We start from the raw sequence: 26,379 nt of genomic DNA on the forward strand, positions 1-26,379 counted from the left end.
ATTCCTCTGAAAGTCCAAATTCCTCCTTCAGCAAGATTTTGCAAGAGACAGGCTGGCATATTGCCTCCAGACCACATGGCTGCTCTCAATATTGAGTGAAAAATTCAGTGTGAATTTGGGTGCATGCTCTCCATCCACATTCCAATGATCCTGAGCGGGCAGCGTCTGTTGCTTGCTTTGTGCGTCTTGCTGTGAGACCTACTGCATGACTCTGTAAGTGCAGTAATGTGAAAAGTGGGGGGGGGGGCTGAATGTGTTGTAGGCACTGCTGTGAGCATCGGTGTGGGGAAGGCTGGGGGTGATATTGCAGATAATGGACACGATAACTCTACTTTTCAAACAGGGGAAAAAAATGAACATTGACTTTTTCAATTAGTCTTCTGGTTTTCTACAGCTGTTGCAGACTCCTTAATCCTATTTCCATGAGATTTTGGCATTGACTTTTTTTTTGTCAATATCACAGTTTGCCTTTATGCTGGAGGGATCGAATCACAGAATCACAGAATTGTCTAGGTTGGAAGAGACCTCAAGATCATGGAGTCCAACCTCTGACCTAACACTAACAAGTCCTCCACTAAACCATATCACTAAGTTCAACATCTAAACGTCTTTTAAAGACCTCCATGGATGGTGACTCCACCACTTCCCTGGGCAGCCCATTTCAAATGCACTTAGCAGAACATACCTGAGCTTTTTCATGGGTTCCTGTAAGTTGCCTTTTTTTTTTTTTTCCCTGAAACTAAAATATCATTTTTGCTGCTTGGAAGAATAACATCTTTATATGGAAATAGGATGCACAGCCAATAAACCTTGCTGGACAAATTGTTCACTTTTAAACCAGGTGCTTATAATGGAAATACCCAACAGCTCTATAACATGCACTGCGTTGTGAGGAACCTCCCTTGTTTCCGATGGAGCACCACAAAGTCTTCTTGAGGTGGAGATAAAAGCTGGCCAGCTTTGTCGTGCTTGGTTTTAGGGATTTGTGCCTCAGCTCCTGAAGTCCCCAGTACCTGTGGGGTCAGGTAACCCAAGGGGACGTTCCCTGCCCTTAGACTGCTTTCTGCTCCGTGGCTGTGCCTGCTGAGCTTCGAAAACAAAATACTGACGTGATTATGAGGTACATTACCTATAAAAAATAAATAATTTTCAGAAATTAAGGTTGTTGATGGTTCCTCCTGACAGCAGTTAGCGGGGTCTAAAAGGTTATTTACGAAGTTTCCACTTTTTCCTCAAAATGCCACCAGTAACGAGCAAGGAGCACTTTGACTGTTTGAGTTGGGTGCAGAGGGGCTGGGGAGGGGGCTGTGCGCGGGGCAGCGCTCCCGGCTTGTGTCAGCGCCCAGAGATCGCCTCAGCGCCCGCTGCGAGGGGTTCGGCGGGACGGGACAACGCCGCAACGGCTCCCTCGGGCCGCTCCGGCCGCCCGTCGCCGTGACACCGGGCAGCTCCCGGGGCCCGTGGGTGCCCGGTGGGTGCCCCTCGGTGCCGGTGGGTGCCTCTTGGTGCCGGTGTGTGCGGGCTCGCTGCCGGTGGGGGCGGCGGCGGGGAGGTCAGGGCTGCGGGCGGAGCGGTTCCGGGTCGGCGGCGGGAGCCAAGATGGAGCCCGCGGGGCCGCGCTGAGGGAGGGAGGGAGGGAGCGAGCGGCGGGGCCGCGCTGAGGGGAGCCTGAGGCGAGACGAGCCGAGCCGGCGCCATGTCGCTGGGCGAGTACGAGCGGCACTGCGACTCCATCAGCTCCGACTTCGGCAGCGAGTCCTCGGGCCGGGCCGGCTCCCGCGGCGGCGGCGGCGTGCCGGGCGAGCAGGAGGAGCTGCACTACATCCCCATCCGCATCCTGGGCCGCGGCGCCTTCGGCGAGGCCACCCTGTACCGCCGCACCGAGGTAGGCCGGCGGCGGGCCCCCTCCTTCCTCCTCCTCCTCCTCCTCCTCCTCCTCCTTCTCCCCTGCCCCCGAGGAAGGCCCCGCGGGTGCGGCGCGGGGCTCCGGGCGCTCAGCCCGCAGGGTGCCGGCTGCCCAGACGCTAACGGCTTGCTCGTCTCTCTGCGTTTTCTTCCAGTCGCAGAGGACGTGGGGGCACCTCATCCAGGTAACTCTGCCGCGGGAGCACGGTTCCAGGGGGAGCAGGCGGAGCTGGCCCCAAAGCCGGGCCTGCCGTGGCTTGGCCGGGCTCCTGGGGTCTCCCTGGGGGAAGGCGGCCCCAGGGGGCCCCTAGGAATTGGCTCCAGGTGCACCTGGGTGGGCCCGGCAGGGGCAAGCCAAGCTTGGTGTCGTGCCCTGGGTACTTGTGTGGCTGGGGACCTCGTATAACATGCTGTAAATAGAGAGTCGGAAGGGTCGTATCTCCCTTTGATTGAACCAGAGTATGTCTGGTCTTCACTGAAACCAAACAAACCCTGTGGCCCTTCCCTGGAAGCATCGTTCCCTTTTTCAAAAGGAGTGCCAGCCAGCTAGAAAAACAGCTTCAAGCCACTACTCATAACACTAAGTAGAAAAACTCAGAGCTTATTGTTGTGAAGAATCTCTGTCCGAAACCTTTAAGAGGCAGGAAAGCCTGTTTGCCTTTCCTGAAATTTTAATTTCCTGCCGTAAAGGCACACGTTGTTCTCTTCGGAGTAGTGTGTTTTTAATTAAAAGATGTTTTTGTGTTTCAGGATGACTCACTTGTAGTGTGGAAGGAGGTGGACCTGACCCGTCTGTCAGAAAAGGAGCGTCGTGATGCTTTGAATGAAATCGTTATCCTTGCTCTGTTGCAGCACGAGAACATCATTGCGTACTACAATCACTTCATGGATAACACCACGTTGCTGATTGAGCTGGAGTACTGTAATGGTGAGATCCCCGCTCCCACTTACACACAGGAGGCTGCTACGTTGCTGAGTTACCCTCCTACAGAGCCTGCAGGGAGTATTGCTAGGGTATCCCTGGGGGAGTGGAGGAATGGAGGTGAATTCTGCTGCGTAGCTCCGGAAGAAGAGATTGAGAATCCTTCTGGTTGATTTTGTGTCTCAGGTGCACAAGAAAAGCCCAGTAGTTAGCGCAGGCAGTTCAGGCAGTAAATGTTTCCTTGTATGTTCTGCGTAGCTGGTGCAGTGAGGGCAGTGGGTTACTGCTGGCGTACGCTTCTAACGTGCTTTCCTTCCCTCTTGTAGGAGGGCGGTGGGAAAAGTCTGTGAGGGTATTTGTGCCCCTCTGCCAGTACAGGGGCTGGTTTTCAGCAGTGTCGCTTAAACAGACCCCTTCATTTGGCAATTATAAATCAAAGCTTGAAAATCTGTTGGCACACCATGATCAGGACTTTTTCCTGTCTTGTGCTATCAGCTTCTGTGCTTACTATTAAAAAATAAAAATCCAGTCCTTGTGGTGTGTGGTGGAGAAAACCTCCAGGTTTCATCCAAAAGCAGATCAGATGGTGTCATTTGGAGTTCTCAGGGTAAGCTGAGGAGGTGGAAGGACTTGATCCAAGGGTCTGAGCTGCCCTTAGACAGCTGGAAGGAGAGGTAATGCTCAGCCGATACCCCAGAACAGGGAACCTACCCAGACCTGCAGCCTGCTTCCTACAGGGGTGCGTGGGGCAGCACACCTGGCCAGCTGTCCTGTGCGTGCTCGGGGGCTATGCTAACCCTCGGGCTGTCAGCAGAAGCTTTTTCTGATGGAAAAGAATACTGATGTGGTGGCATCGCTTTACACAGACAGCTTTCACTGGGGCTGGGGAGGGCGGCAGGCTTGTCAAACGCCCTGACATATTGCCCAGAGCTGGTTTTGCCTCTCTAGCTCACTGCGTTTTGCTATGCAGGGTGGACTCGAATGCAAGAGGAAGGACGCTTTAGCTCTTTGATTTAGGAGTACTCTGTGGGTTATTTCCCTGCCCCAAAATGACTGCACGCTTGGGGCCATTATAAATTTGCCACAGCACATGGAGAGAGGGTGTGTGGTATACATTTCTATTTGTTACAATGTTCAAGCCCAAGATAATTTGTAATTTGTAAACTAAGGCTGGACTAGTTGCACTTCTCAGAATCTGAAAATACAGCAAGGACAAAAAGAGTAACTAAATATCCAGAGTTTTTACTGATAGATTGGCACTTTTTCTTTTTTTTTTCTGGAGATCTGGGAAAGCCTTTAAGATCCGGGTAGATATTAGCCCCATTTTACAGGTGAGGAAGCTGAGTTATTGACCTCTGCACAGTTCTATCCATATATAGTGGTACCGTAAGACTCGGATTGATCATGGAAATAACATAATTGAATACATCTGAACTAGATTTGGGAAGAAGTATTCCATAAAACATCTGTTGAAGAGAGAACAGGCTCAAAATTTCAATGTGATTAGATGAAACAAAAAAAGAAAGTAATTTGGTTTTCTTTCAGTATGTGTGCATAGAGGTATTGATTATCTGAGTCAAGAGCTAATTCGTCTCCTTGTGTAGGATTTTGGTGATGTAGTACTTGGTGTGCCGCACTTTGGCTCAGAAAAGCAGAAAAAATATGGAATGAAATTAAGATGAGGAACAGAAGTTGCTAAAAAACTGTGTAGTCTGAATCACAAGGAAAGGTTCATGAGAAGAGGCAGAAGCGAATACTTTGGTTAAATTGTGAATGTGAAGAGTCATTCGTAGATCATTTACAAGCGTGAACATAAGGCTGGAAAAAAAAAGCATGTTGGAAGATTATAGCAAGGCAGAACAAGAAGAAATTATGCAAAGTGAATCTTAACCGGAATATCAGAAAAATCTGCTTTATGTGGAAGTGCTGAAAGTCCCTCAAGGAGGCAGAGGAGCCATTGCCACCCTTTCTGGACGTCTACAACTTGACAGACCCGTGGAAGACACAGAGCAGGAAGCTGCTTTGTATTGTACCCGTGGGAACGGGCAAGGGCCTGGTGTTCTGTTACGGTTAGAATGTAATGTACAGTAATGGGGAAATGGAATAGCAACAGGATATGACCAGAGATTTGGGATTTACTGGTAAGATGCTAATCTGGCAGAGAGTCTCACTGCCTACAGCACTCTGCATCATTTCTTGTAGCTCGCCTTGATTTTTCAGTCTTTTGTCTTGAAGCTGTGAGGTGCCTGAGGAAGCTGTTTGCTGGCTTCAGGCTTCTGTGGCTTGCGCTGCTGTTGTCAACACTTTGTGACTTCTTCGTCGATGTATTTGGCAGGGCAGATGGAGAGGCAGGTCAGAGCTGGGCAGTATGTGGGGAAAGGCAATAATTTGTGTTTTCAGAGGCTTGTGTGACTTTTAATTGTGTTGTTTTGATGCTTTGTTTTTAATACACTATCTTCTTTTTTTCCTGCTGAGCAGGACAAAGTCTCACATGATTCTAGGTACAGGTTCTAGATGTCTGCATATCCCAAGAAGCGCTGACAAGTTGGAAAAAAAAAAAACATAGTGAATGCTAGCCTACCTTACCAATTCACTTTTCAGAGTATTGAATGGTGGTGTTAGAGAAAGAATCATCTCTGCTTAAGCTTAGGTATGCTGGTGAAGTTCTTAGGCAGAAGAAGAACTTAGTTTTGTGAGTGCCTGAGCAGTGTAAGTGCAGGGTAAGGAGGGAGAGCTGTAGTGATTCATCGGATCTCCTATGGGATTTGAGCATTTCCAGCAGTAGCTAGCGGAGTAACTGCTGCCATTAACCAAGATGATCTTTTCTGTCTTCCTTACTCACTCATGATTACAGGAGGGAACCTCTACGATAAGATCCTGCGGCAGAAGGACAAGTTGTTTGAAGAAGAGGTAATTTGGACTGCTTTGAGGGAGCGGTGGGGATGTTCTGGGCATCTGGCTGGTTATATGAGTATGCTACTATTTTTTCCTTTCTATATCACTCTTAGAAATTTTCTGTATAAAAATGGGGACTGACATCCTTCCTCTCTATTAAGTATTGCAAACATTTATGGACTATCAGATTTTTTTTTTTTTTTTAATTTTCATCTTTGGCTGTCTCTAGGCAGTATAAATTTCCGAGGGAGGAAAAATGAAATGGAGAGCTCAACTTTGGTCACCTTACCATCTTGGCTAAAATTTCACTTCAAAATCTTTATTCATGGTTGGCAATGTTTCTCTCCTAACCATTTTCTATTTTTCAGAGTTGTTACTTTGAACTTGTCTCACTTTGTTTTTGTTTTATTTTGTTTTGTTCTGTTTGTTTCTTTTTTTCTAAACATATTTTCTGCTGTCTGCTTCCACCTCATGATGGATGTGGTTGATGATTACACTTATCTTATGTAAAGCATTTTAAGGCCTTCTGGCTCACAGTGAATACTGAATGGTCACAGTTCAAATTCCAGAGACTCCAACTGTAGATCTTTCCCATGTGATCATTAGCTGTCATTTCTAATTCTTTTTTTTTTTTTTCGTTGAACTCAATGATGTTTATCAGGACAGGCACTATGAATGGCATTAGACCAAGCTACACTTTGGAATATCTTTTCAGAGATTTCCATAATAGGAAATTCTCAAGGGAATGACACATTTTCATATTCCTAAAAGAGAATCTAAGTGGTATGGTCAGGTCTTCTTGCTGTGCCTCTCTGTGTCAGAGATGTCAGAGGGTTTTTGTTTTGGTTTGTTTGTTTTTGAGCCTCCCTGTTATTCCTACCTTTGCAGATGGTGCTTTGGTATCTCTTTCAAATTGCCTCGGCTGTGAGCTGCATTCACCGAGCAGGAATTCTTCACAGGTAAGTGCGGTGTGGAGTAAGGCTGAGGTAATGGCCTCATCCTGCCACTCCTGGACGTAAGTTACTCCGTTGAGTAACCTTTGCTTCTGTGTTTAAAGCAAACAGTTTCCCTGTTCAGAGCATAGCTGGACTGTTTAGATGCTAAATATCACTTCTGTAAAGACTTTTTTATTGGGGTAGAAGCAGTATTGTAATAAACATGGAAGAAGTCTTTTATTTGAAAATGGAACGCTTGTCTCTGCACTTCTGAGAATGAGGAGTTAATCCATATGGGAAAGGAATCGACTGGCCCTTAATTGCCATAGCACATAAGCGATGTTTGCTGAAGTGGGTAGGAAGAACAGTTACTGCTGGCCAAGGGCACTTCCCACCTGCTCCACCAGGAATAGCTTCAGACTGCTGCGTACATCCTTCTGTAGTTCCTGGAGGCTGAGGAGGGTGAAGACTGCGTTGATGCTTTGCTATAAGATACCCGGGTGAAGGTTTTCAATACAGCTTGTTAGCAGGTAGTGGTAATTCAGACACGGACTCTGAGGTTTTAGTGAGGAACTAGTTAGCTTTTTCTGTTTGGCAGGGGTAAATTTCATTGCTTGTGTGTGCTCCAGGAGTGCCTGGCTTGTGGGCAGAGTGAGGAGGCTGCGGGGGTGTGGGAGTACCGCACGCAGACAGCCCTTTCCAGTAAGGTTGGGTCGCGTGCTGCACAACTTCCTTCTGTGACCGTGTGAGGACATGTCTTTGAGACAGCATCCTTGCTGCTGCCATTCTGAATCTCGTAATTAGCAAGTCTCGATAACGAGGAGTTGGTACCTTACACTCCACGAAGCAGTGCCTATGCTTTTGGCCTACAGCAGATGTCGTGTCTGTCCTGCTTTGCTGTAATTTCCTGCTTATCACCTCTGGTGCCCATCTTCACAGCAGGGTTCGTGGTCTAGGAACATGCGTGGCCCCAAATCCTTCCATAACAATGAATTGAACGGATATTTAAATGTTTGCAGTGATTTCCTTCTGCTGCAGACATTGTCAGAGTGACCCAGGACTTTGCGATGCCCCAAGTGGATGAATGCAAAGTGCTGCTTTACTTGGTGGTGTCCTGCTCTGCACTGGGAAGTTGTTGATGGTACGTTAGGCAAAGGGGGTGTTAAGAAGCATCGGCCATGGGAAGCAAATCATGCTGTGGGGGCTTCCTCCCTGTGTTGATCTGTGAATCTACGTATAAGCTGTTCTGTCTGGGACAAAATGTTTTCAATGAGTTTTGGTGTTCCACATTTTTGTGGCCATCAGACTTGATCTTTGGGGCGTAGTACATCATGCTATAATTACAGAGTTGTTCCTCAGGTGTAAGGTAGAGGGATGTTATGCTTAAGATCTAGAGTGGCATCTGTTTCACACCTCGTGTGTGTGTGTTTATATTTACATGCATACATATTTTTGAGTGAGCTCAGAGACACCTGGCTTGGGTCGTTTTATTAAAGCAGGGAAAATAAGAGTTGTTCAATGGCCTTCAACTGAGAAGAGGCTGAGAGGAGGAAAAGAACCATGTTTATGGCTTTTATATAGGTGTCTGGAAGCCTGAACTTTTTAGACTGTGTTTTGTTTTTGTGGGCATATGATAATATAGCTACATTTACTGCCCCAGTACCTGGGGTCAGATTGCCTTTGGTGAGCTGTTGGAGCTGTCTGCTGTTAGAGCAGAAGTTACCTCATGGGGAGGGAGGGGGAGTGTGGGAGTATGTGGAAAATTGAGAAATCTGGAAGTGTGTTTGAACATCTGCATTCTTCTGTCTCCTTTCAGAGATATAAAGACATTAAATATCTTTCTAACCAAGGCAAACCTGATTAAACTGGGAGACTATGGGTTGGCGAAGAAGCTGAACTCTGAGTACTCCATGGCTGAGACCGTGAGTATCTGATGTCTTTTGTGCAGAACCTAGTGGGTTTTCTTTTTTTCCCTTTCATCTCTGCATGCCTAGCAGAAGACCAGGAATGCTGAACTTTCTTGCTGCTTGTATGCTGTTTTTCCTTCCCCTCTCTACCTAACTTATCTCACTGACATGGGCAGATTTGCTGATGTGTTGCAGCCTGCAGTTATCCTTGCTCCCAGGTTATCTTTTGGAGGTCTCTCTCTCTGCAAAGGAACAGCAGGCTAAAGATAAGTGACACTGTGGGCATGGAGTTGTACCAGAGCCAGCACAGCTAGGTTAGAGAGCGCTGTTCTTTCCCTGGTACCTAGTACGGGAGTTCCAAAGGTGAATCTACGTAAGATGAAGGTGTTGGTATCGGAGGGCACACAGACAGCAGCATAGTCACATGAATAAACTCTCCCTCAGTGCTCATTAAGCCCATCGTAGCAAGTTAAGTCAGCCTGGTCATTCTGCTGTGCTAACGGGTATTTTTGCCTCAGTTGGGTCTGAGATTGCTTGGCTGTGTTTGCCTGAGATTGCACCGTGCCTCCTATCTCTTTGATATGTAGACTCTGAACTGAATTACAGAGAAGCAAGAGAGGCACGTGTGCTTCTTATGGTAAGGAGATGGTTAGTATAGGTTATTGGTAATGCTCTTGTTGGGGAGGAGGAGGGGGACAAAGCTTGCACAGGAGATTAATTCTAGCAGAAGGCTGTCAAGTTTGGCTTATTTCCAGACCCTTCCAGAAAGCAGTTTCACAGCCAGAGTTATGAAACAGGATAAGCTGTATTGCAGGCACCTGAAAGGCTCTGCTTAGATTTCTCAGCTCCATTAATTTCTGTGGTTGAGCACTGGGCTTGGAAAGGAAGGCATTGTCTGGAATTTCTATCTGCTAAAGGCTTTTATTACAGTTTAGGATGCAAGCCAGCTTGCATTTCCCTTTACCAGGCCTTATAATTGGACTTAACGCAAGTTATTGGTGTTCTGTTAGGATGTGCAGTTAAACACTTGCCAACTTCCTTCCAGAATATGAACGTTATTGTGCAGTTGGACAGTAAATGGAACTCGGGGCTACTGCATAAAGCACTTCCTAAGCTGGGCTATAGCAAAACCATTTGTGTTTCATCACATTTTTCATGGCTTTCTGGCTCTCAGAGGAACTGCTGGCTGTGTTATAAATTACCTGTTGTTTTTTTTTGCCTATGTTACATATGTTTATCTACACCTATGAGCTTTTTTCCCCCCTCCTGCTTCACTACTGAAAGATTTTGAAGTAAATACTTTCAACCCCCTTTCTTCCTGTATCTGTTGTTGGTGCTGTAGGCTAGCTCTGCGCTTTGTGGTGTAATAGCCAATGGCAGTCAGGAAATTGTGTGTTGCAAAATGAGTGCAAACCAGTTGTTATTACTGTTTTTCATGATGAAGTTTGTAATTGTAACATTCAAATCATGATTTTGTAAAATATTTACACCTTTATGTTTTTGTGAAACACATACATGTTGCTTACTGACTGCTCATTTCTTTATCCCCCGTTTCTCCCAGTTACCAGGGAAGATACAGAAAAATGTCTTGCACATTTTTTTAAGCACAGGGCAGTGTAGGTGCAGTGTCCTAGTTCTCCCTAGGATATTCCAGCTAGCTGGGGTTCTAACCCTTCCTGTGGTTAGGACTCGTGCAGCTCTGTAGCTGTCATGCTGCGTCAAAGGAAATGGAAGGTAGGCGACAGATTCGGAATGTGCCTGTTAGGTTTCAGGTGTACTATTAGAGGCTAATGAAAGCCACAGCCTTTGTAATCCTTGGAGCTTTGCTCAGAGAGTTGAAGAGGGCAGCTATAAATATTTCCTCCTCTCTTAAATTCTGTCTTTTTCACTTTATTTCACTGTCTGCTTGCTTGCTAGGAAATGAGCTCTGTTCACGGCAGCTTCATTTTTACACCTTTTGTCGTGCTCTTTCTGTGTCTCCTCATTGTGACTTTGAGCTCTGCCACTATTTCTGTTGTAGCTGGAAGGGCTTCTCTATTTAAGTGCTGGGGTTTTGGATTTGGGGCATTTTTGGATTTACTTAAAGCAATTGTTCAGGAAAGCCCACTTCTGAAACAAAAATCTTTCAGGTAGGACCCAAGCCAGCTTTCTACATACTGACCCCAAAGTAACTTTGGTCAAAGACAGTCGTCCTTGTCCCAGCAGTGCTTTGTGATCAGACTGGCTCCATAGGCATGGGCTGGCATCTTTGCTAGATCCCTTTTCCATCAACCTCTCATCAGGGTTTCTGCGTGTCTGGTCAGTACAGGAATCTCTGTCTGCCTCTAAATACCTCGAATTGCCTCCATATGTAAGAGAGGGACAAGTCCTTGCTGTGTTGTCGTGACTGCTGCTCTTCTGAGAAGTATGTGCCACATCAGAATCTGAGCAGTAGTGTCTAGGAGCTTCTAAGAAACGCAGGCCCAGGGTTGTGGATGAGAAGGGAAGAAACGTGGTTGTTGTTCCCATCCCTCCAGCACATGGTGGGGTGAGTCACCTGTGTCACTAGTGCTGCGTGTCGGGGCTGTGCTGAGCCCTGATGCTCGTGGGCCTGTGTGAAGAGGATGGATGCAGAGCTTCAGAACTGAAAAATGCTGGATTGTTTATGATTTTCAGATTTTTTTTATTTTTTTTTTCTAGCTGGTGGGAACTCCTTACTACATGTCCCCAGAACTCTGCCAGGGTGTGAAATACAACTTCAAATCAGATATCTGGGCTGTGGGCTGTGTCATCTTTGAGCTTCTTACTTTGAAGAGGACCTTTGATGCTACTGTAAGTCTGCAAACCAGGATGGACTGAATAACTTTGTTTTTATCACCCTGTGTTATACACTTGTTTTCTTTCGTTGTTCAAATCTGCTGATTAAGAAAACAGTGGTTTGGGATTGCCAACAACAGCCAGAGATTGTCTGCAAGATTTCCCCTACCCTGGACTCCAGGTGCCTCTGTGGCCTCTGCCAAACCCCTCCTTGTCTGCAGCTCTGGGTTTACCAGATGCAGATTGTAAACTGTGCTCATTTGCCTCCTGGTTGCGAGTGAAACATCCTTTTCTCCACAAGGGGGAAGTTTGTGATTGTGTAGGGCTGGTTGTTTGTTTGTTTTTTTTTTTTTTTTTTTTTTTTTTTGTTTTTTTTTGTTTTTTTTTGTTTGTTTGTTTGTTTGTTTGTTTGTTTTTCTTTTTTTTCCCCAAGCATTACTAGCTATGAATTTTCTGTGCAACATTCTGTAGGGAAAACTTGCTGCCTTCGAGTTTCATAGGAATTTGTCCTGTTTCCCTTTCCCAAAGTTTGGGTGCAAGAGAAGAGTGGTCAGGCTGGCAGGGAAGCGGTAAAAGGGAGCATTGCTGGCTGGAATATGTGATTTGCCTGCTTGTGGCATCAGGTGGGAAAAGCTGCAGGCTGACACAGTGTAGGATTCTGTAACTCTTAGTCATGTGAAAATACATCATTTCCTGACTTCCTCTCATCACAGCTACTGAGCGCACAGTGACTGTGCTGCTGTGTGGTGTTTTAATGGCAACATGCTCTGTAGGAGCTTGCGTGCAGAGGGGAATCTGTCCTCCCTCCACTGGCAGGGGATTTGGTGAAAAAGTGCATGTTGCCACCAAGTCCTGGTAATCAGGGGTACTGTTCCTGCAGGAACTATTAGGATTCTGGAGAACCTTGTAGGCGGGGAAGAAGAGGGATGTGCTCTGATCAGAGAACTGATGGTTTCTGTTTGTTTTTGTTTGTGTGTTTTTTTTTTTCCTAGAATCCCCTGAACCTTTGCGTGAAGATTGTACAGGGGAATCGCGCCATGGAGGTTGATTCCACTGTCTACTCTCGGGAGCTAATCCAGATGGTGCATTCCTGCCTTGACCAGGTTGGTGAAATACTTCTTAATTTTCAGACCCCCCTGCCCAGCTTCCTGAGCCGTGCAGTTCAGGGTCGAAGGGGAATGATGTGCCTGTTTCAGCACGAGGGCTGTTGGTACAGGATAATTTCTTTGAGGCTTCACTAAGGCTGGGCTTCCTCTGGCTGTCTAAGAGCATCATCTCAAGCTGCCTTTCAGCCCTGCAGGCTCTGGAGGGATGCTGGGTTTGCTCTGGTTACAATTACTGTACAGGCTGGCAGAAGCAATTATTTTCTCACGCAGTGTTGTGGAGATGAGAGCATCATCCCAGTACAGCCACTTAAGGTTCTGGCTTTCTGACCGTAACTCTGGGTTTCCATAGAAAATTAATTTTTTGGAAGCAAACCTAGTATGGATACCTTCAGAGTGGGGAAGTCTGTACTGTACATCCCTGGCATTTATCCCTATTCATTCCGAATATCTGATTAATTCCTTTCCCTTCTGAGGGGAGTGAGGGTAGAAGGTCCCTGCAACCTCGGACCAAGGTTCAGTCGTCACTGTAGGTGATGAGCGTTCCCTAGAGAATGACTTGTTGCTCACCTCTTTCAGGATCCAGAGAAAAGACCTACTGCAGATGAACTGCTGGAACAGCCCATCCTCAGCAAACGGAGGAGGTAATGGGATGGATGGTGTTGCCTGAAACCTGGACAAGCCGGGTGACAGACAAGTAGCATTTACAATTTTGAAGCAAAGTCCTTGAGTTAATTTGGCCTGATGCGAGGCAGTCATACATTTCATCTTCTTTAGGAGCAAAGTGCATTTTTGCTGTCTTGTTTCCTGATCAATCCTTGTCTTGTTGGTACATGAGAGGTCTCTGCACCCCTTGTCTCAGAAGCTGTTGTACTGGGAACCTTGAGCCATCCCATTCTGACAGTCCTTTCAGAAATGCTGGTTCTTGTTCTTCGAGTCTGTAAATGGAGTGTTAGACTTAGATCCTCACCTGGGCATTGAAAAAGGCCTTTCATAATATGTCTCATACAGTGTAGACACTTTCACTTTTTTCCTGTGCCTCCTTTTTCCTGAGGGAATTGCATTGAAAGTGGTCCACTTTAGCTTTGTTTGACAACCAGCCTGCCTGCGCTGTCTTTTTATGAAAGGTGGAACAGAATTTTGGACTGTTTGAATCCCATTTTGGTTGCCTGAAGGGCAGTAGGCTTAGTCCTTTACACTGAAATTGCTACTTGGTGGTCACCAAAGCTTGAGTTTTGTCTTGCTGGAAGCACTATATAAACATAAATCCCAAATCCTGGTAATACGTAGCCTTTTAAGATAATTCCATTGCAAATATAAGTATTGGTTGGCCAAGTCCTGGTAATTATCTAGTTTGTCCTCTGCACTCCTGGAAGTTTGTTAGCTTTATGGCACATTACTTCTGCCCTACTTTGTGTATTGCTAGGAGCTGGTAATAAGCTGCCATGTTTCCTCCAAGAGGGAGCAGCATTTTATAGGAAAGGAAAGCAGTCTGTGCATGCTGCTCGTCAGTAAATTGCTTTGGGAGATGTGTTGCTGTTTCCTAAAATGTTTTTTGTCCTTTGGCAGGGAGATGGAAGAGAAAGTTACACTGCTTAACGGGCCAAATAAGCGACCGAGGTAATTATTTGGGCATATGTTTGAAAGGAAGTTGGGATAGAACAGCTCCCCGGAGAGGAGCTTTGCTGAGTGTTAGTCTGTGACAACCTTAATGGGATGGTGTCGTTTACAAGATCCCTAAACGCTAGGAATTTGACAAATCTGTTACGTGGTTGTTGTCCCACATTTTACTCTGCCTTTTATGTCTTGCCTCTGTGTATGGCTGGCCCCTTACCTCAGCAGGTCCTCACAGCTGTAATCTGTCCTGCTGCGGATGTAGACGTCACAGCCCACATATCTGAGGCTGTAACGTAAATCCCTGCTTTCAGGCAGATTTCCTTGAGCAGGAGAAATCGAGCTCCCTGAATGTTGACTATGAAATGAACATGAATATCTTTCACAGAACTGGATGTGTGCAGAGGTTCTGCCCAGCCCCCAACAAGACTGTAAGCGGGGTTGCTCCATGAAGCAGATAGTTTCTGTGACATGTAAAGCTGCATACATGTGACATACCTCTCTTGAATTATCAGATAGTGCTTCCAAATTTATCAGGAAAAAAAGGTCAAATTCTATCTGAGCACTTTAGGTGAGGTTGTTCCAGTTGGCGAGTTGCTCACAAGCTGTGTACTTTGATTACAACTTCCATTTTGCAGTCTGTTTGTGAATTGATTCCTGTCTGCATTGAAGAGTTACATTTTTCCCTCAGATGGAATGCCTGTAATTTAAAGAGGAGATAGAGGGAAATTATCAGCTTTTGGATGTTGCTGGTTTTTGAGCAAAATTTCATGACTATTTTTTTCAGAATTGAGAACAAGTCCATGGCCGCTCACTGAAAGCCCAGGTGTTTGCTTCTTTTTATGCCCTCAGTTGGATTGTAGGCTTCCTTTAATGCTCACCGGAGCCTATTTTCTCTTCTGCTCTGAGCCATATCTGATCCTGAGCCTGTCTATAGCAGTTGAGGCCTCAAAACAATAACAGAGTGTTTTGTGGAAATACAAACCATGAATGGTTGCGAAGGGCTGCAGCTTGGGCTTTTGGAAATTGGGAGAGAGCAGTAGGAAACTGCGTAATGACAGTGATCTCAAAATTACTAAAAGCGTGTGTTTTGTGGGGGGGGTCCTTGTGCAGGTCGAGCACCATGAACGAGGCTCCCATCGCAGTGGTGACTTCGCGCACTAGTGAGGTGTATGTTTGGGGGGGCGGGAAGTCCACCCCCCAGAAGCTGGATGCCATCAAAAGTGGCTGCAGTGCACGCCAGGTGTGTGCTGGTAACACTCATTTTGCTGTGGTGACGGTGGAGAAGGAGCTCTACACCTGGGTGGTAAGTGAGAGAAACTGCAGGAAGGGGGCAGTGGGTGGGGGGAGGGTCCTGATCCACTGCTCATCCGTCGTGAGCTTGTTAGGATCAGATGGATGAGCAGCACAGGGAGAAATGTGATTGCAGCGGGCACTGCTGGAGGCCATCTGGTCTCCCAAGACAAATGTGGTACGGGGTGAAATTTTCTAACGTGCCAGGAGGTGTGTTGGAGGTTGTTTGTGCGCTTGGGGATTGTTGGTGGTGGGCCTGTAGGCCCAGACAGAGTCAGACATCTCTTTTTCACCTTCCTGACTACTAGAAATGCAGTGGAGGATTTGTGATACTCTGTTGCCTTGTATATTTTTGAGGAATGTTTTGGAAGACCAGGAGGGTTGGGATGGGTGCCTTCACTGTAGTAGAGATGTCACCTGCGAAGCAGCTTGTGGATGAAACCAGAGCTGTCTCATACTAAACAACTCTGCTTTTTATTATGAGTGGAAATTCTGCAGTAGCTTTAAGTGAACAAAGATGTGGTGGCATCTAATGCCTTTAAAACAACCAAGTTCTTGGACTGAGATGGTCAGTGATGTGGAGGTATTCTGCATCTCCAGGTTTACGCAGGCTTTTGCACCGATGATACAGAATATGTTAAGACAGACCAGAAAATTCTAGTAGATGGGTAAGAGAAGGAAGAGATCCAAACAGGAAGAGAACAATTTAATGTCACTTGCTGGATATTCCTACAAGAATGGCCACTGAAAACTTTGAGCTGGTTATTAATATTTTAGTTTCAGCTTTAACACTACTCAAAGTTTTTTGATTTTTTTTTTCCTCTGCAGATTGGTAGATCTGGCCACTTTCAAGGCATTTGTTTAATGTTATAGGCTTCTCTGCAGCCATTAGAATTTAGATTAAAAAGCTGAAGGATGAATTGCAGTCCTGCAGCAGGGAGGTGGACTCTGTAGCCTGGCAGATGAGAATAGGATTCCTCACCTCTGCTTAAAGCTGCTGTCCTGACACCGCATCAGTCATTAGTGCACAACTGCCTAAAAACCTGTGCTGCTGTTTAAAATGTTGCCTGCTGTTGTTCCACATAGTTAGCAGTCTCTTCCATGGGGTAGTTAACACTTTATCTTGTTCTTTGCTGTCTTCTGTTGTTCCTTGGAGGCGTTGTAAGTATTAGCACCTTCTCTGGAGCTGTGGATGCTTACCTGTGGATGGTTTTGTCTTGCAGAATATGCAGGGGGGCACCAAGCTGCATGGACAGCTGGGCCATGGAGACAGAGCATCCTACCGGCAGCCAAAGCACGTGGAGAAGCTTCAAGGAAAAGCCATCCGCCAGGTGTCCTGCGGAGATGATTTCACAGTGTGCATCACAGGTGAGAGCTGGGAGGGGGCCGTCATCCCCTCGCTTCGCTCTGCTGTGGCCTTGTTGGCTTTCACAGTAAGATGAGGAGAAAAGGAGAAAGTTCCACGTGTCACCCTTCAGTTTTATAGAGCACAGATGCAATAGTGGAGATGGATGAATGTTCAGGGGAAAATGTTGACTCCCAAGAAGTCTGGGTGTGTTTTTTTTCCCCTATTTGGTGATGAAGATGGGTGTTGAGCACAGCTCCTCGTGGCCGTGCGGAGTCCTTGCTCTTAGCGCTGTGTGTGTTGGCTCCACACGTACACTGTATTAAAGGCAGAGGAGCCCCAATCCAAGATAGTACACGTGTTTGTGTGGGTGAGAAAGCCCCATAAAAGAAGAAAGAAGAGTTGTATCCAAGATACAACTAGCGCATGATCATCCATCTTACTGTCATCAAGAAAGGACTCCGTAGCTTCCTGCTGACATTATTCTGCACGAAAAATGAGGGTGATAACATAAAATAGGTTGCTCTGACCATGTCCTAAGAGGTTAACGCACAGCCTAATCAGCTCTGTGTGCTGACTGAGCTTCTGTTACCTCCTGCAGATGAGGGCCAGGTGTATGCCTTTGGCTCAGACTATTACGGTTGCATTGGCGTTGACAAGGCTCACGGCTCTGAAGTACTCGAGCCCCTGCAGCTGGACTTCTTCCTTACCAACCCCGTGGAGCAGGTCTCGTGTGGAGATAACCACGTGGCGGTGCTGACCAGGAACAGAGAGGTTTACACGTGGGGCTGCGGGGAGTACGGTAAGTTGTTTCCCTGGGGCCTAAAGGCGCTGCTCCAGGCAGCTTGGTGCAGGTGTGCCGTGCTGGGCCTGGTGAGGGCTGTCTGATGTGCTGGGGGACAAAGAACGTTGTTTCTGTGGGATTTTCTTTCCCAAATTAACGGGAATTCCTTGTGGATGGGGCAGTTATTCTGTGAGCAGGGTTAGATTGCCATCAGGATTGGCAGGCAATGATGTGTACAGGGGGCAGGTTTCTAGTTCTGTTGGGAGATTTAGAACCAGGGAGAGACCGTACCGTTTCTTAGGGCTGGGTTACCTTCTGAGGCCATTTCTAACTGGTCTGTTTTCACTGATGCAGGGCGCTTGGGCTTGGATTCAGAAGAAGATCACTACACGCCTCAGAAGGTAGAACTCCTGAGACTGCTCCTTCCCAAAATCTGCATGGACATAACTTCAGATTAGTTGCTGTTTGGAAATATTAGCTGCCTGAGGCTCAGGCGTTTTTGTTTTGTTTTGTTTGTTTGTTTTTGAGGTATCGCAGAGTTTGCAAGGGTTTTATTTTCACTTCATTTATCCCCAGAGATAATGGCAAAGGGATGTGCTACTTCCAAACTAGCCAGTATGATGACTTAGAGCTCATCTCCAAGCTGAAACTGGAAATGCTGAACTTAGTATTTTAGAAATCATAGTAGGAAACACTAAATTGTGTGCTGCAGGTCTGTACAGGAAACTCACAGCACTGCAAACAGCTGTTGAGTCTTTGAATCTCACACAATATGAGTTCAATAAGATGAGTTCAAAGTAAAAACCCTCTTGAAACACAGTGCAAGAGATGATCGAGGTAAGCTAACCCTCTGAGGGTCAGAAACAGGAAAGGTGTGCCTGGTAGCCAAATATCTGCAGCCACGCAGTGTTGTACCCACACAGCACAGCCCCAGCCCTCCTTGCCTCTTGGGTCTGGTGCTCGTAGGCCCCTGCTGGCTGGGATGCCTGTCCAGCACACTGCTGGTTCCTCTGCTGGCTCGGAGGTGTCTGCACACAAGGTCAAGAATGCCTTGAATTTCTGCACTGCTACCAGCACTTCAGTATCCTAGATACTTTAAGATGCTTTTAGACTTCCTCAAACCAACAGAATTAAGAGCTGTTAGTGCTCAGGCCAGCAGAACCGCAGCTTTCCAACCCAGTATGCCTTTTGTATGCTGGCTTCTGTGTGGTAGGTATTGGCATTTTGTTTTTCTCAGGATGTGTTTCTTCCGCACAGGTGGATGTTCCAAAGACTTTGACCATTGTGTCCGTTCACTGTGGCTGCGATGGGACCTTCCTGCTCACCCAGACAGGCAAAGTGTTGGCGTGCGGACTCAACGAGTTCAACAAGCTGGGCCTGAATCAGTGCACATCGGGGATAATTAACCATGATGTAAGTGCATTTGGGATCCCGACTTCAGCTTCCAGCAGTCAGTAGCGTACAGGGAAATGAAGGTCTTGTGACAGTTCATTAGATTAGTGCCAATTTGTTAGTTCCAGTAAAAGACAATGGGTGCTGGTACTGGGGGGAGAGGCAAATTGTTCCTCAGCTTCCTGGCTGCCCTGTGGGCTTGTGTCAGATCCGAGGTAGTGAAACAGGTAGTGAGCTGCTCCAGGGGAACTTCGGACAGATTCCACGTCACTCGTGAGGTTTTCCATACCTGTGTTGGGACTTAATGTGGTTAATGTGGTCTGCCAAGACCTGCTTGAGTAGGTTTTAGCAGATGAATGCGTGGTCCTTCACCCTGTGCTCCCCCTTCTGTCCGTTCTCAGACGTACTGTGAGGTGCCCTATGCTACTTCGCTTACCCTGGCCAAGCAGCTCTCCTTCTACAAGATCCGAACCATTTCTCCAGGCAAGACGCACACAGCGTCCATTGATGGTGAGCCACATGCACTAAGGAATGAATACTGGTTGCCTGATTCCTTTACATCACCTTTCCCCTTGCAGCCTGGCTTCTCTTGGTGAAGCAGCGCTATCAATGCTGTGATTTTCAGCCCCTTGACACTGAAGGTTATGCTCTTGGTAGCTGGGCTCATGCCTGCTCCAGGAACTGAGAATATCTGTTCCTCAGCTGAAGCAGAAGCATCAGCTGCTGGATTAACCCTCCATTTGTTTTGTTTTTTCTTCTTTTAAGAAAAAAAAATATGGGGAGAGTTATGGGATATCCATTATCCTCTGGGATAGTGGAGGAATCGTTTGATTGGTGTCACTTGGGCAAAGCCTACCTCAGTCAGAGGTTTGCGAGGAGTCCCAGTCCTCAGCATCAGAACAGGGGAGCAAAGGGAGAAGGAACTGGGGCGGTGTTCCCAGGCTGAAGCCGTCCCTCTCGGCTGGCACTGTTCCCTCCCGGCCTGGCTGGCTTCTCAGCAGAGACCTTCGTGGTCGTGGGCTGTTGCTGCTAGTTCTCTGCGTGCATGGCTGCTTCCACGTCGGGCCCTCGCTGTGACTGTCTCCTCGTTCCTCCTCTCAGAGCGAGGCCGCCTGCTGACCTTCGGCTCCAACAAGTGCGGACAGCTTGGTGTTGGGGACTATAAGAAGCACCTGGGAATTAACCTGCTGGCGGGCCCCCTGGGGGGCAAGCAGGTGATCAGGGTTTCATGCGGCGATGAATTCACCATAGCTGCTACCGACGGTGAGTGGGTCTTTACCAGGTTGCGGTGGGGTCTTTGGGACTGGATCTGCAGGGTGGTTAACGGGCTCCCACTGTGCATTTTCTGGACTACCTCCACAGCACTGCTCTGAAATAAAAAAAAAAAAAAAGAAATCTTCCTAGACTGGGACTGTCTGTGCCCCAGCTCTGCGTTGTCCTGGTGCAGCAGCAAGCATTTCCTATCCCTTGGGCTGCAGAGTGCTGGCTTGGAGGCTGCCTCTTAGATTTGTTACCGGTTTGTCCTCCCATTGGCAAAACGGAGCTGGTAGATCAAGTGCTTCGGGGCAGCAGTTACAGCAGAGGGGCAGCGATCCCTGTAACGATTACAGGCTGACAGGGAGCAAGCGAATTGAGTCTTCTGAATTTCTCTCTCCTCAGACAACCATATCTTCGCCTGGGGTAACGGCGGGAATGGGCGTCTGGCGATGACACCGACGGAGAGAGCGCATGGCTCGGATATCTGCACCTCGTGGCCTCGGCCAATATTTGGGTCTTTGCATCACGTTCCAGACCTGTCGTGCCGCGGCTGGCATACCATCATCGTGGTTGGTAAGTGCAGGTTTGGGATGAAATTTGGCATGTCTTGGTTATGATGACGTGTTGCTTGCCCGGGGCTAGACTCTAAAATCTGCCTGGGGACAGGCCAGGTGGCTTGGGGGAAATGTGCCAAGCTGCTCGGAGCTCTAGGTCTTATGACACCGCCTTTGTTGTGTGCTGTCTGCAGCAGTTCCTTTGCTTTCTTTATGGCTCTCTAACTGAAATGCTGTTTGTTCTCCCTGCAGAAAAGGTGCTGAACTCTAAAACCATCCGCTCCAACAGCAGCGGCCTGTCCATCGGTACTGGTGAGTAACCTGCCCCGGGGAGCTGCGTTTTAAGGTAGTTTGGTGGTGAGCTTGGTTCTGCTGCTCTGCCTTTGAAAGGCCTCACAGAAGAGCTCAGAGAAATGTAATTGCTGCTCTGTGTTGGAGGGGAAGGCCCAAGGCTGGGGGGAAGGAGAGAAGTGAAGCAGAGGAGGAAGTACATGGATGCAGCGAGGCCTTTGGAGCTGAGAATCTTTGATTTGACAAGGAAAAGCTGAGAGGAAATTGCTGAGGGGAGCTGATAAGAGAAGGGGGTTCTGTGCCAGCTGCTGCGGAGATGCAGTCCTGTGTCTTGGACCTGTGGGAGGGCTGGGGCCAAGATGCTGCAAAAGACTGCTGTGCACAAGCCTTCCTGGGGTGGCCTGCAGGGAGTGTTAGGAGATAAGCAGCTGCTGAGGGAGATGCCACCAGCACGTGCTCCCACTATGGCTTTACAGCCCTCATTTCTGCATCTTCTCTGCTCCAAATTGGGTTTGGCACCAGAGGAATAGCAGGGGTGGGCAAGTGTGAAGTTGTCGCTGTTGTTTGCAGTGACTCAGAGCTGCACAACTGGAGGAGGAGAGGAAGAGGAAAACGAACGTGAAGCTGAGACCCCTGATCCCAGCGGAGGCTTTCGGGGAACCATGGAAGCAGACCGGGGCATGGGGGGCTGGATCAGCACCACAGAAGCCAAGGGAGGCAACAGTGGCGACAGCAGCTCCTGCCCTGGCTGGCTGCGGAAGGTAATGTGGTATCTCAGGAATGCCCTGAAGTGGGGTTTGAGGCTGGAGAAGAGCAAGTGCCATGCCCGTAGGACATGCGCAGAAACATTCTCAGATCTGTGCTGTGTGGGGAGCTTTTTAGGCCTAGCTCCTTTTTTACCACAAGAGGGTACTGGTGCACTGCTTGATTAGGCCAGTAACGAGAAGGGGAACATACCTAACAGTCCTGCTTTGGTGTGTCCAGGAGCTGGAGAATGCGGAGTTCATCCCGATGCCTGACAGCCCTTTTCCCATGAGCATGGCATCTTCAGAGCCTGAGAAGGAGACTCTCCCTTACCAGGAACTTCAAGGACTCAAAGTGGCCCCTGAGGAACCTGCTGGGTTCAACAAGCCAAAAACAGAGCACTGGGTAATGTTGTTCAGGTCTTTCGCAGTGAATGCTTAGCCATAAGCTGCTGGGACCATAAATGGGGATGTTTGAATTATGGGGAGAGCCGGGAAGGGTTCTTGGCTTGGCCTAATTCATCTGGGTGAGGAAAAGAAGGTTGTTGATAAACAGAGACAATGCTGCAAAGATTCATTCATGGGAATCTAGGACATGAAGCTGGGGCTTGGTTAAATTGCAAATAACGGGATCAGTCTTCTGGAAAAATGCAGTTCATGTGATTGAAGAAAGAGAAGAGCAGAAATTGCTGTGAGATAGAAGAGGGACTGATACAGGAAATTGCAGTGAGACCTGTGAGACTACCTTATTGCAGGGGTTTTCTGTCCCAAGAGGAGGTGCAGATGCCAGGCTTAGGGAGAGGGGGGTGGACCTGATGGATTTTGGTGAGGACAGGACCAGCTTTCCCAGATAGATGAAGAAGAATGTCACTTTGTACTGCAGACATAGTGACCGGTAGCTTGCTGACCTGGCTGCTAGAAGTTTGGGAAGTCATAAACTGAGTTGGGGTAACACTTCCTCTGCATGGTTTCTTCTCGTGGCTTACAGAAGTGGCCTAAAGGTTTCCTCCCTCCCAAACCCAGCCTGACTTCCCTTCTTGTCTCTGCAGCCTCCTTGCCTGAGCCCCGCCGTGCCGTGCAGTGAAGGAAAGGCTGTGCCCCCCGCCGCAGGCTGCATGTGCAGCGCTCTGCAAGCAGAGGTGGCGCACCTCCGGGGCCTGGTCTTACAGTGCCTGGATGACCAGAAGAAGCTGCAGCAGGAAACCCTTCGTCTGAGTGCCCAGCTCCAGAGGTTCTGCAGGGGGACGGAGGGAATGCAGCAGGTGAGGACCCACCTGGGTGCACATCCAGGCTCAGCACTTGATAACCCCGATCCTGGGTCCTGTGTAGACTGTGGAGAAGGAAGCAGCTCTGAACAGATCCTGCTCTTAAGAGTAGAGAGAAGTGTGCCTGATTCTTGGCTGAGCTGCTGATTCAGCTCTGGTAGTAACGACAGGAACGAAGCCAAGAAGCTGGTTTCTGGTGAGGACATCCCAGTCCTTGAGGAACTTGGGATTCCCCTTTAGTTCTGCTGATGAGGAGGGACAGGGAGTCAAATGTTGTGGAGAGTCACAAACGGCTGTGGAGAGCAGCAGTCGTGCCTTGTGCAGCTCCTAGTTTCTTTGCAGCCAGTCCCAGAGCTGTAGAGAGTTGCTGTGTGTTTTGGCAGGTGGAGGTTCATTCCAAAGGAACCCAGACAGCCAAAGAGGAGCCGGAAGTGGATCCGAAACCTGACCTGGATTCAGATTCCTGGTGTCTCCTGGGAACGGACTCGTGCCGCTCCAGCCTCTAGTCTCCTGAGCCCACTGGGATCCATCTAACTTCACAGCACACTAACCGAATGCAGAGAGCGGCTTTCCTGGCTTCAGGTCACTCGCAGACAAGGAGCGAGGCCGGAGGCTCCAGAGCAGCACCCACGGACGTTTGATATGAACTAGGAGTGAGTTTGAGAGGGGAAGGGCCCCTGAGCTCTAGGCCAGCTCGGTGATTGAAGCGGCAGCAGCTCCTCTTGTACCTTACCTGTTAACTCTGCACGTGAGGCAGAACGGCCCCGTTACGGCTCCGGTAGCAGCTTGTGGCCCTTTTCATTGTTTCACCGCTTCCTGGGAGCTGCCTTTGGGACCCCAGTGCACATCACTGCACCTCTAGGTGAGAGGAGGAGGCGCGTTTCGGACTGACGCTGGCTGAACCCTAACGCTCGCCACCTTTAGGGCGCGAGGGGCTAGGATCCTCTCCCTGCCAGGCAGTAGGGCGAGGCGGCTCCCCTCTGCTCCGGCACAGAGGGAGCAGAGAACATCTCCTTGTGGAGGTGGTGGGGATCTTGCTGCGAGGGAGATAACGGCAGACAGCGTGTCCCGGGCGTCGAGGTGCAGCTTCTGGCCGTGCGGCTGCGTCCGGCGGCCTGCACAGACGGAGTTTAAGGGCCTTATTCTGGGTGCCTAGAGCTTTCCAACTTCCAGGCAGCGATGAGCGAGTTGGGTGCAATTTCCCAGAGCTGCAGCAGGGACTGAGGAGATGGGATCGCTGGTGCTCGGCTCCAGACCACCTGCTTCCCGACCAGATGACGAGCGTCTGGTCCTCAGACTAAGCGACACGTTTCTTGCTCCAGCTGTCAGCTTGGTTTGGGTGCCAGAGCTGCTGGGTTCTTGGCGTAAGCCTGTAGCTGCTCCCTGCTTGGCTTCTGTTCCGCTCAGCCCCCGATGTGGGTGTGGGAAGAATCGGTATTTTTCCGCTCGATGTTTTGATGAAGCTGGAATGCGTTTTCCTACCCAGAATAGGTCATTAATGCCGTGGTCACAGGATGCAGCCTTCCTCCATGACCATGAATGATCATGTCCCTGTCTGGAATTCACCTTCTTTCTAGAAGCGAGAGGCTTTCCCAAGGCAATTGGCGATGGGAAGAGGCACGGTCTGATGCTCAGGATTTCCTCATTTCCCATTACAGAATGAAGTAAATTTTTATTTCCCATAATTTTTTTAGCAAGCTGATTTTGAGCTAAGCTCTTGGGATCGGTAGGTTTCCTGGGAGCAGCTAGCCTCCCCCCGCCTTACGCGAAGCCTCTAAGGAATCCTGAGTCCCTCTCACCTCTGCAGTGAGAGCGGGGTTATGATTTCGTTAGACTTACACCGTCCCCATCGATGGCACGTCGCTAGAATTGCCTTAGGTCAGTTGGAGTTGGTTATCCCGTCACCTCTCCTAGACGGCCTCCTTCGAGAGACTGTCCTCTGGGAGCCAGCGTGCCCCCTCTCTCTCTAGAGGTGGATGCCGAAGCGTTCTGCTTGTAACCTACGCTCCTTAAATACCTCCCCGGTGCCTCTTGCTAGAATCTCGGAGCTCAACCAAGTGCGGTTTCTATGGTGCAGCATCCGGGGCACGGGCAGTAGTGGTGTGCCCCTGCAGCGGGGTGGCAGCGGCAGGAAAGCCCTGCTGGGAGGTGGCGAGGTGCCTGCCGTGGCCGCGGTGCTCGGTTGCCCTCGGGACCCTGCCCTCTTCCCTCCTCACATGCGCCGGAGCCGGTTCTCAGGTGAGGGGCCCAGCTTGAGGGCGGCTGGCGCGTGTGGAAGCGCCGGGGTTGGGGACGCTGTGGCCGTGCCTTGGAGGAAGCCGAGAGCCGAGGCTGAGCCGTGTCCAGCAAGCAGATGGGAGTCGCTCTCCTGCCGTGCACTGCTATCCTCATTTCTCAATGCTCTGCAGGTGGGAAGCTAGGTGCACAGACTGGATTCCCCTTGGATCTGGTGGAGGAGCAGGGCCCCCGACAGAGGCTGCCCTGGCCTCCGCAATCTCATATGTGCCTTAGAGGGTTCACGCTATCCAGGTCGTGCCTGTTACAGACCACAGATTTCACACCAGCCAGCTACACAACCAAAAAAAAAAAAGCAGTTTAAAGCCAGCACCTTTGTCTTGGGCTGAAAACGGAAGGGCAAGTGGGCAGAAGTGCCTTTGAGCAGTTTCCAACCCCTTTGACTTCTCCCCTTCTTGCAGTGCTAGCTCCGTACGTGTCGGTCTCCTGCTAGTATTGCTGCCGAGTTGTTATAGTGGAACACAACTTATGCCTGCTCTGACACTCTGGCTGAAAACTAGTTTGTCGTTGTCTTTTTTTGAAAGGTTAAAGGGTGGAGTGGTTTGGAGTTTCTGTTTAAATAAATGTTTAAACTCATTCTCCCATCTTCTGACTTTTTTTTCAGAGGGGGAAGGGGAAATGTTCCTATATGATCAGATGGATTCAAGGCATTGTCTGTTTTTTGTTTTTGTTTTTCTTAGAGTGCCAAGGGGCTTGCAGGGAAAAAATGTCGGGTTCTGTGTCCCTTCGAAACAAAACAACAACAAAACTGGCTCTTTTCTTTGACTGCTGCATCTCCTCCTAGTGACGTCAGGGGGCCTTTGTGTGTGGTTTCTCAGCAGTCTCCGTGCCAAGTGGGAAATGAGTAACAGGAAGAGAGGCTGACAGGGAAGAAGCACCTGTTTCTCTTGAACAGCTTCTCCTGAGCATTACGGTCTGCAAAGGTGAGAGCCTGCCTGGCACCTGCTCAGCGAACTGCACGCTGTGATTAATGGCTGGCTCTAACTTTTTAGCAGGGTTTTCAGTAAATTGCGAAATGCCATGAGAGGGTTTTTAGTAAATTGAGAGGCAGAGCTGCTTTGGAGACTTGGGCACTGGAGAGGA

The 26,379-nt window shown here is 48.7% G+C and overlaps 1 protein-coding gene across 2 annotated transcripts; it reads left to right on the top strand.

The window, feature by feature from the left end:
* Nucleotides 1-1,649: 1,649 nt before the first annotated feature.
* NEK9 (NIMA related kinase 9) lies at nt 1,650-25,873 on the top strand. 2 transcript variants are annotated; one of them, XM_084288169.1, is made up of 23 exons: nt 1,650-1,885; nt 2,061-2,090; nt 2,656-2,833; nt 5,682-5,737; nt 6,611-6,681; nt 8,474-8,579; nt 11,244-11,375; nt 12,353-12,463; nt 13,043-13,107; nt 14,033-14,083; nt 15,191-15,383; nt 16,594-16,738; nt 17,317-17,517; nt 17,854-17,900; nt 18,757-18,912; nt 19,293-19,401; nt 19,993-20,154; nt 20,551-20,721; nt 20,955-21,014; nt 21,564-21,754; nt 21,978-22,142; nt 22,786-22,998; nt 23,385-25,873. In XM_084288169.1, exons 1-23 carry the CDS (start codon nt 1,697-1,699, stop codon nt 23,505-23,507), a joined length of 2,925 nt encoding a protein of 974 aa, XP_084144295.1. In that variant the 5' UTR covers nt 1,650-1,696; the 3' UTR covers nt 23,508-25,873. The 2 variants fall into 2 exon arrangements, with proteins under 2 accessions (XP_084144295.1, XP_084144296.1); XM_084288170.1 differs by lacking the exon at nt 2,061-2,090.
* The last annotated feature ends 506 nt before the right edge of the window (nt 25,874-26,379 follow it).

The sequence above is a fragment of the Netta rufina genome (assembly GCF_964035555.1).
Source record: "Netta rufina genome assembly, chromosome: 5".
In the NCBI taxonomy this organism is placed as follows: Eukaryota; Metazoa; Chordata; class Aves; order Anseriformes; family Anatidae; genus Netta; species Netta rufina.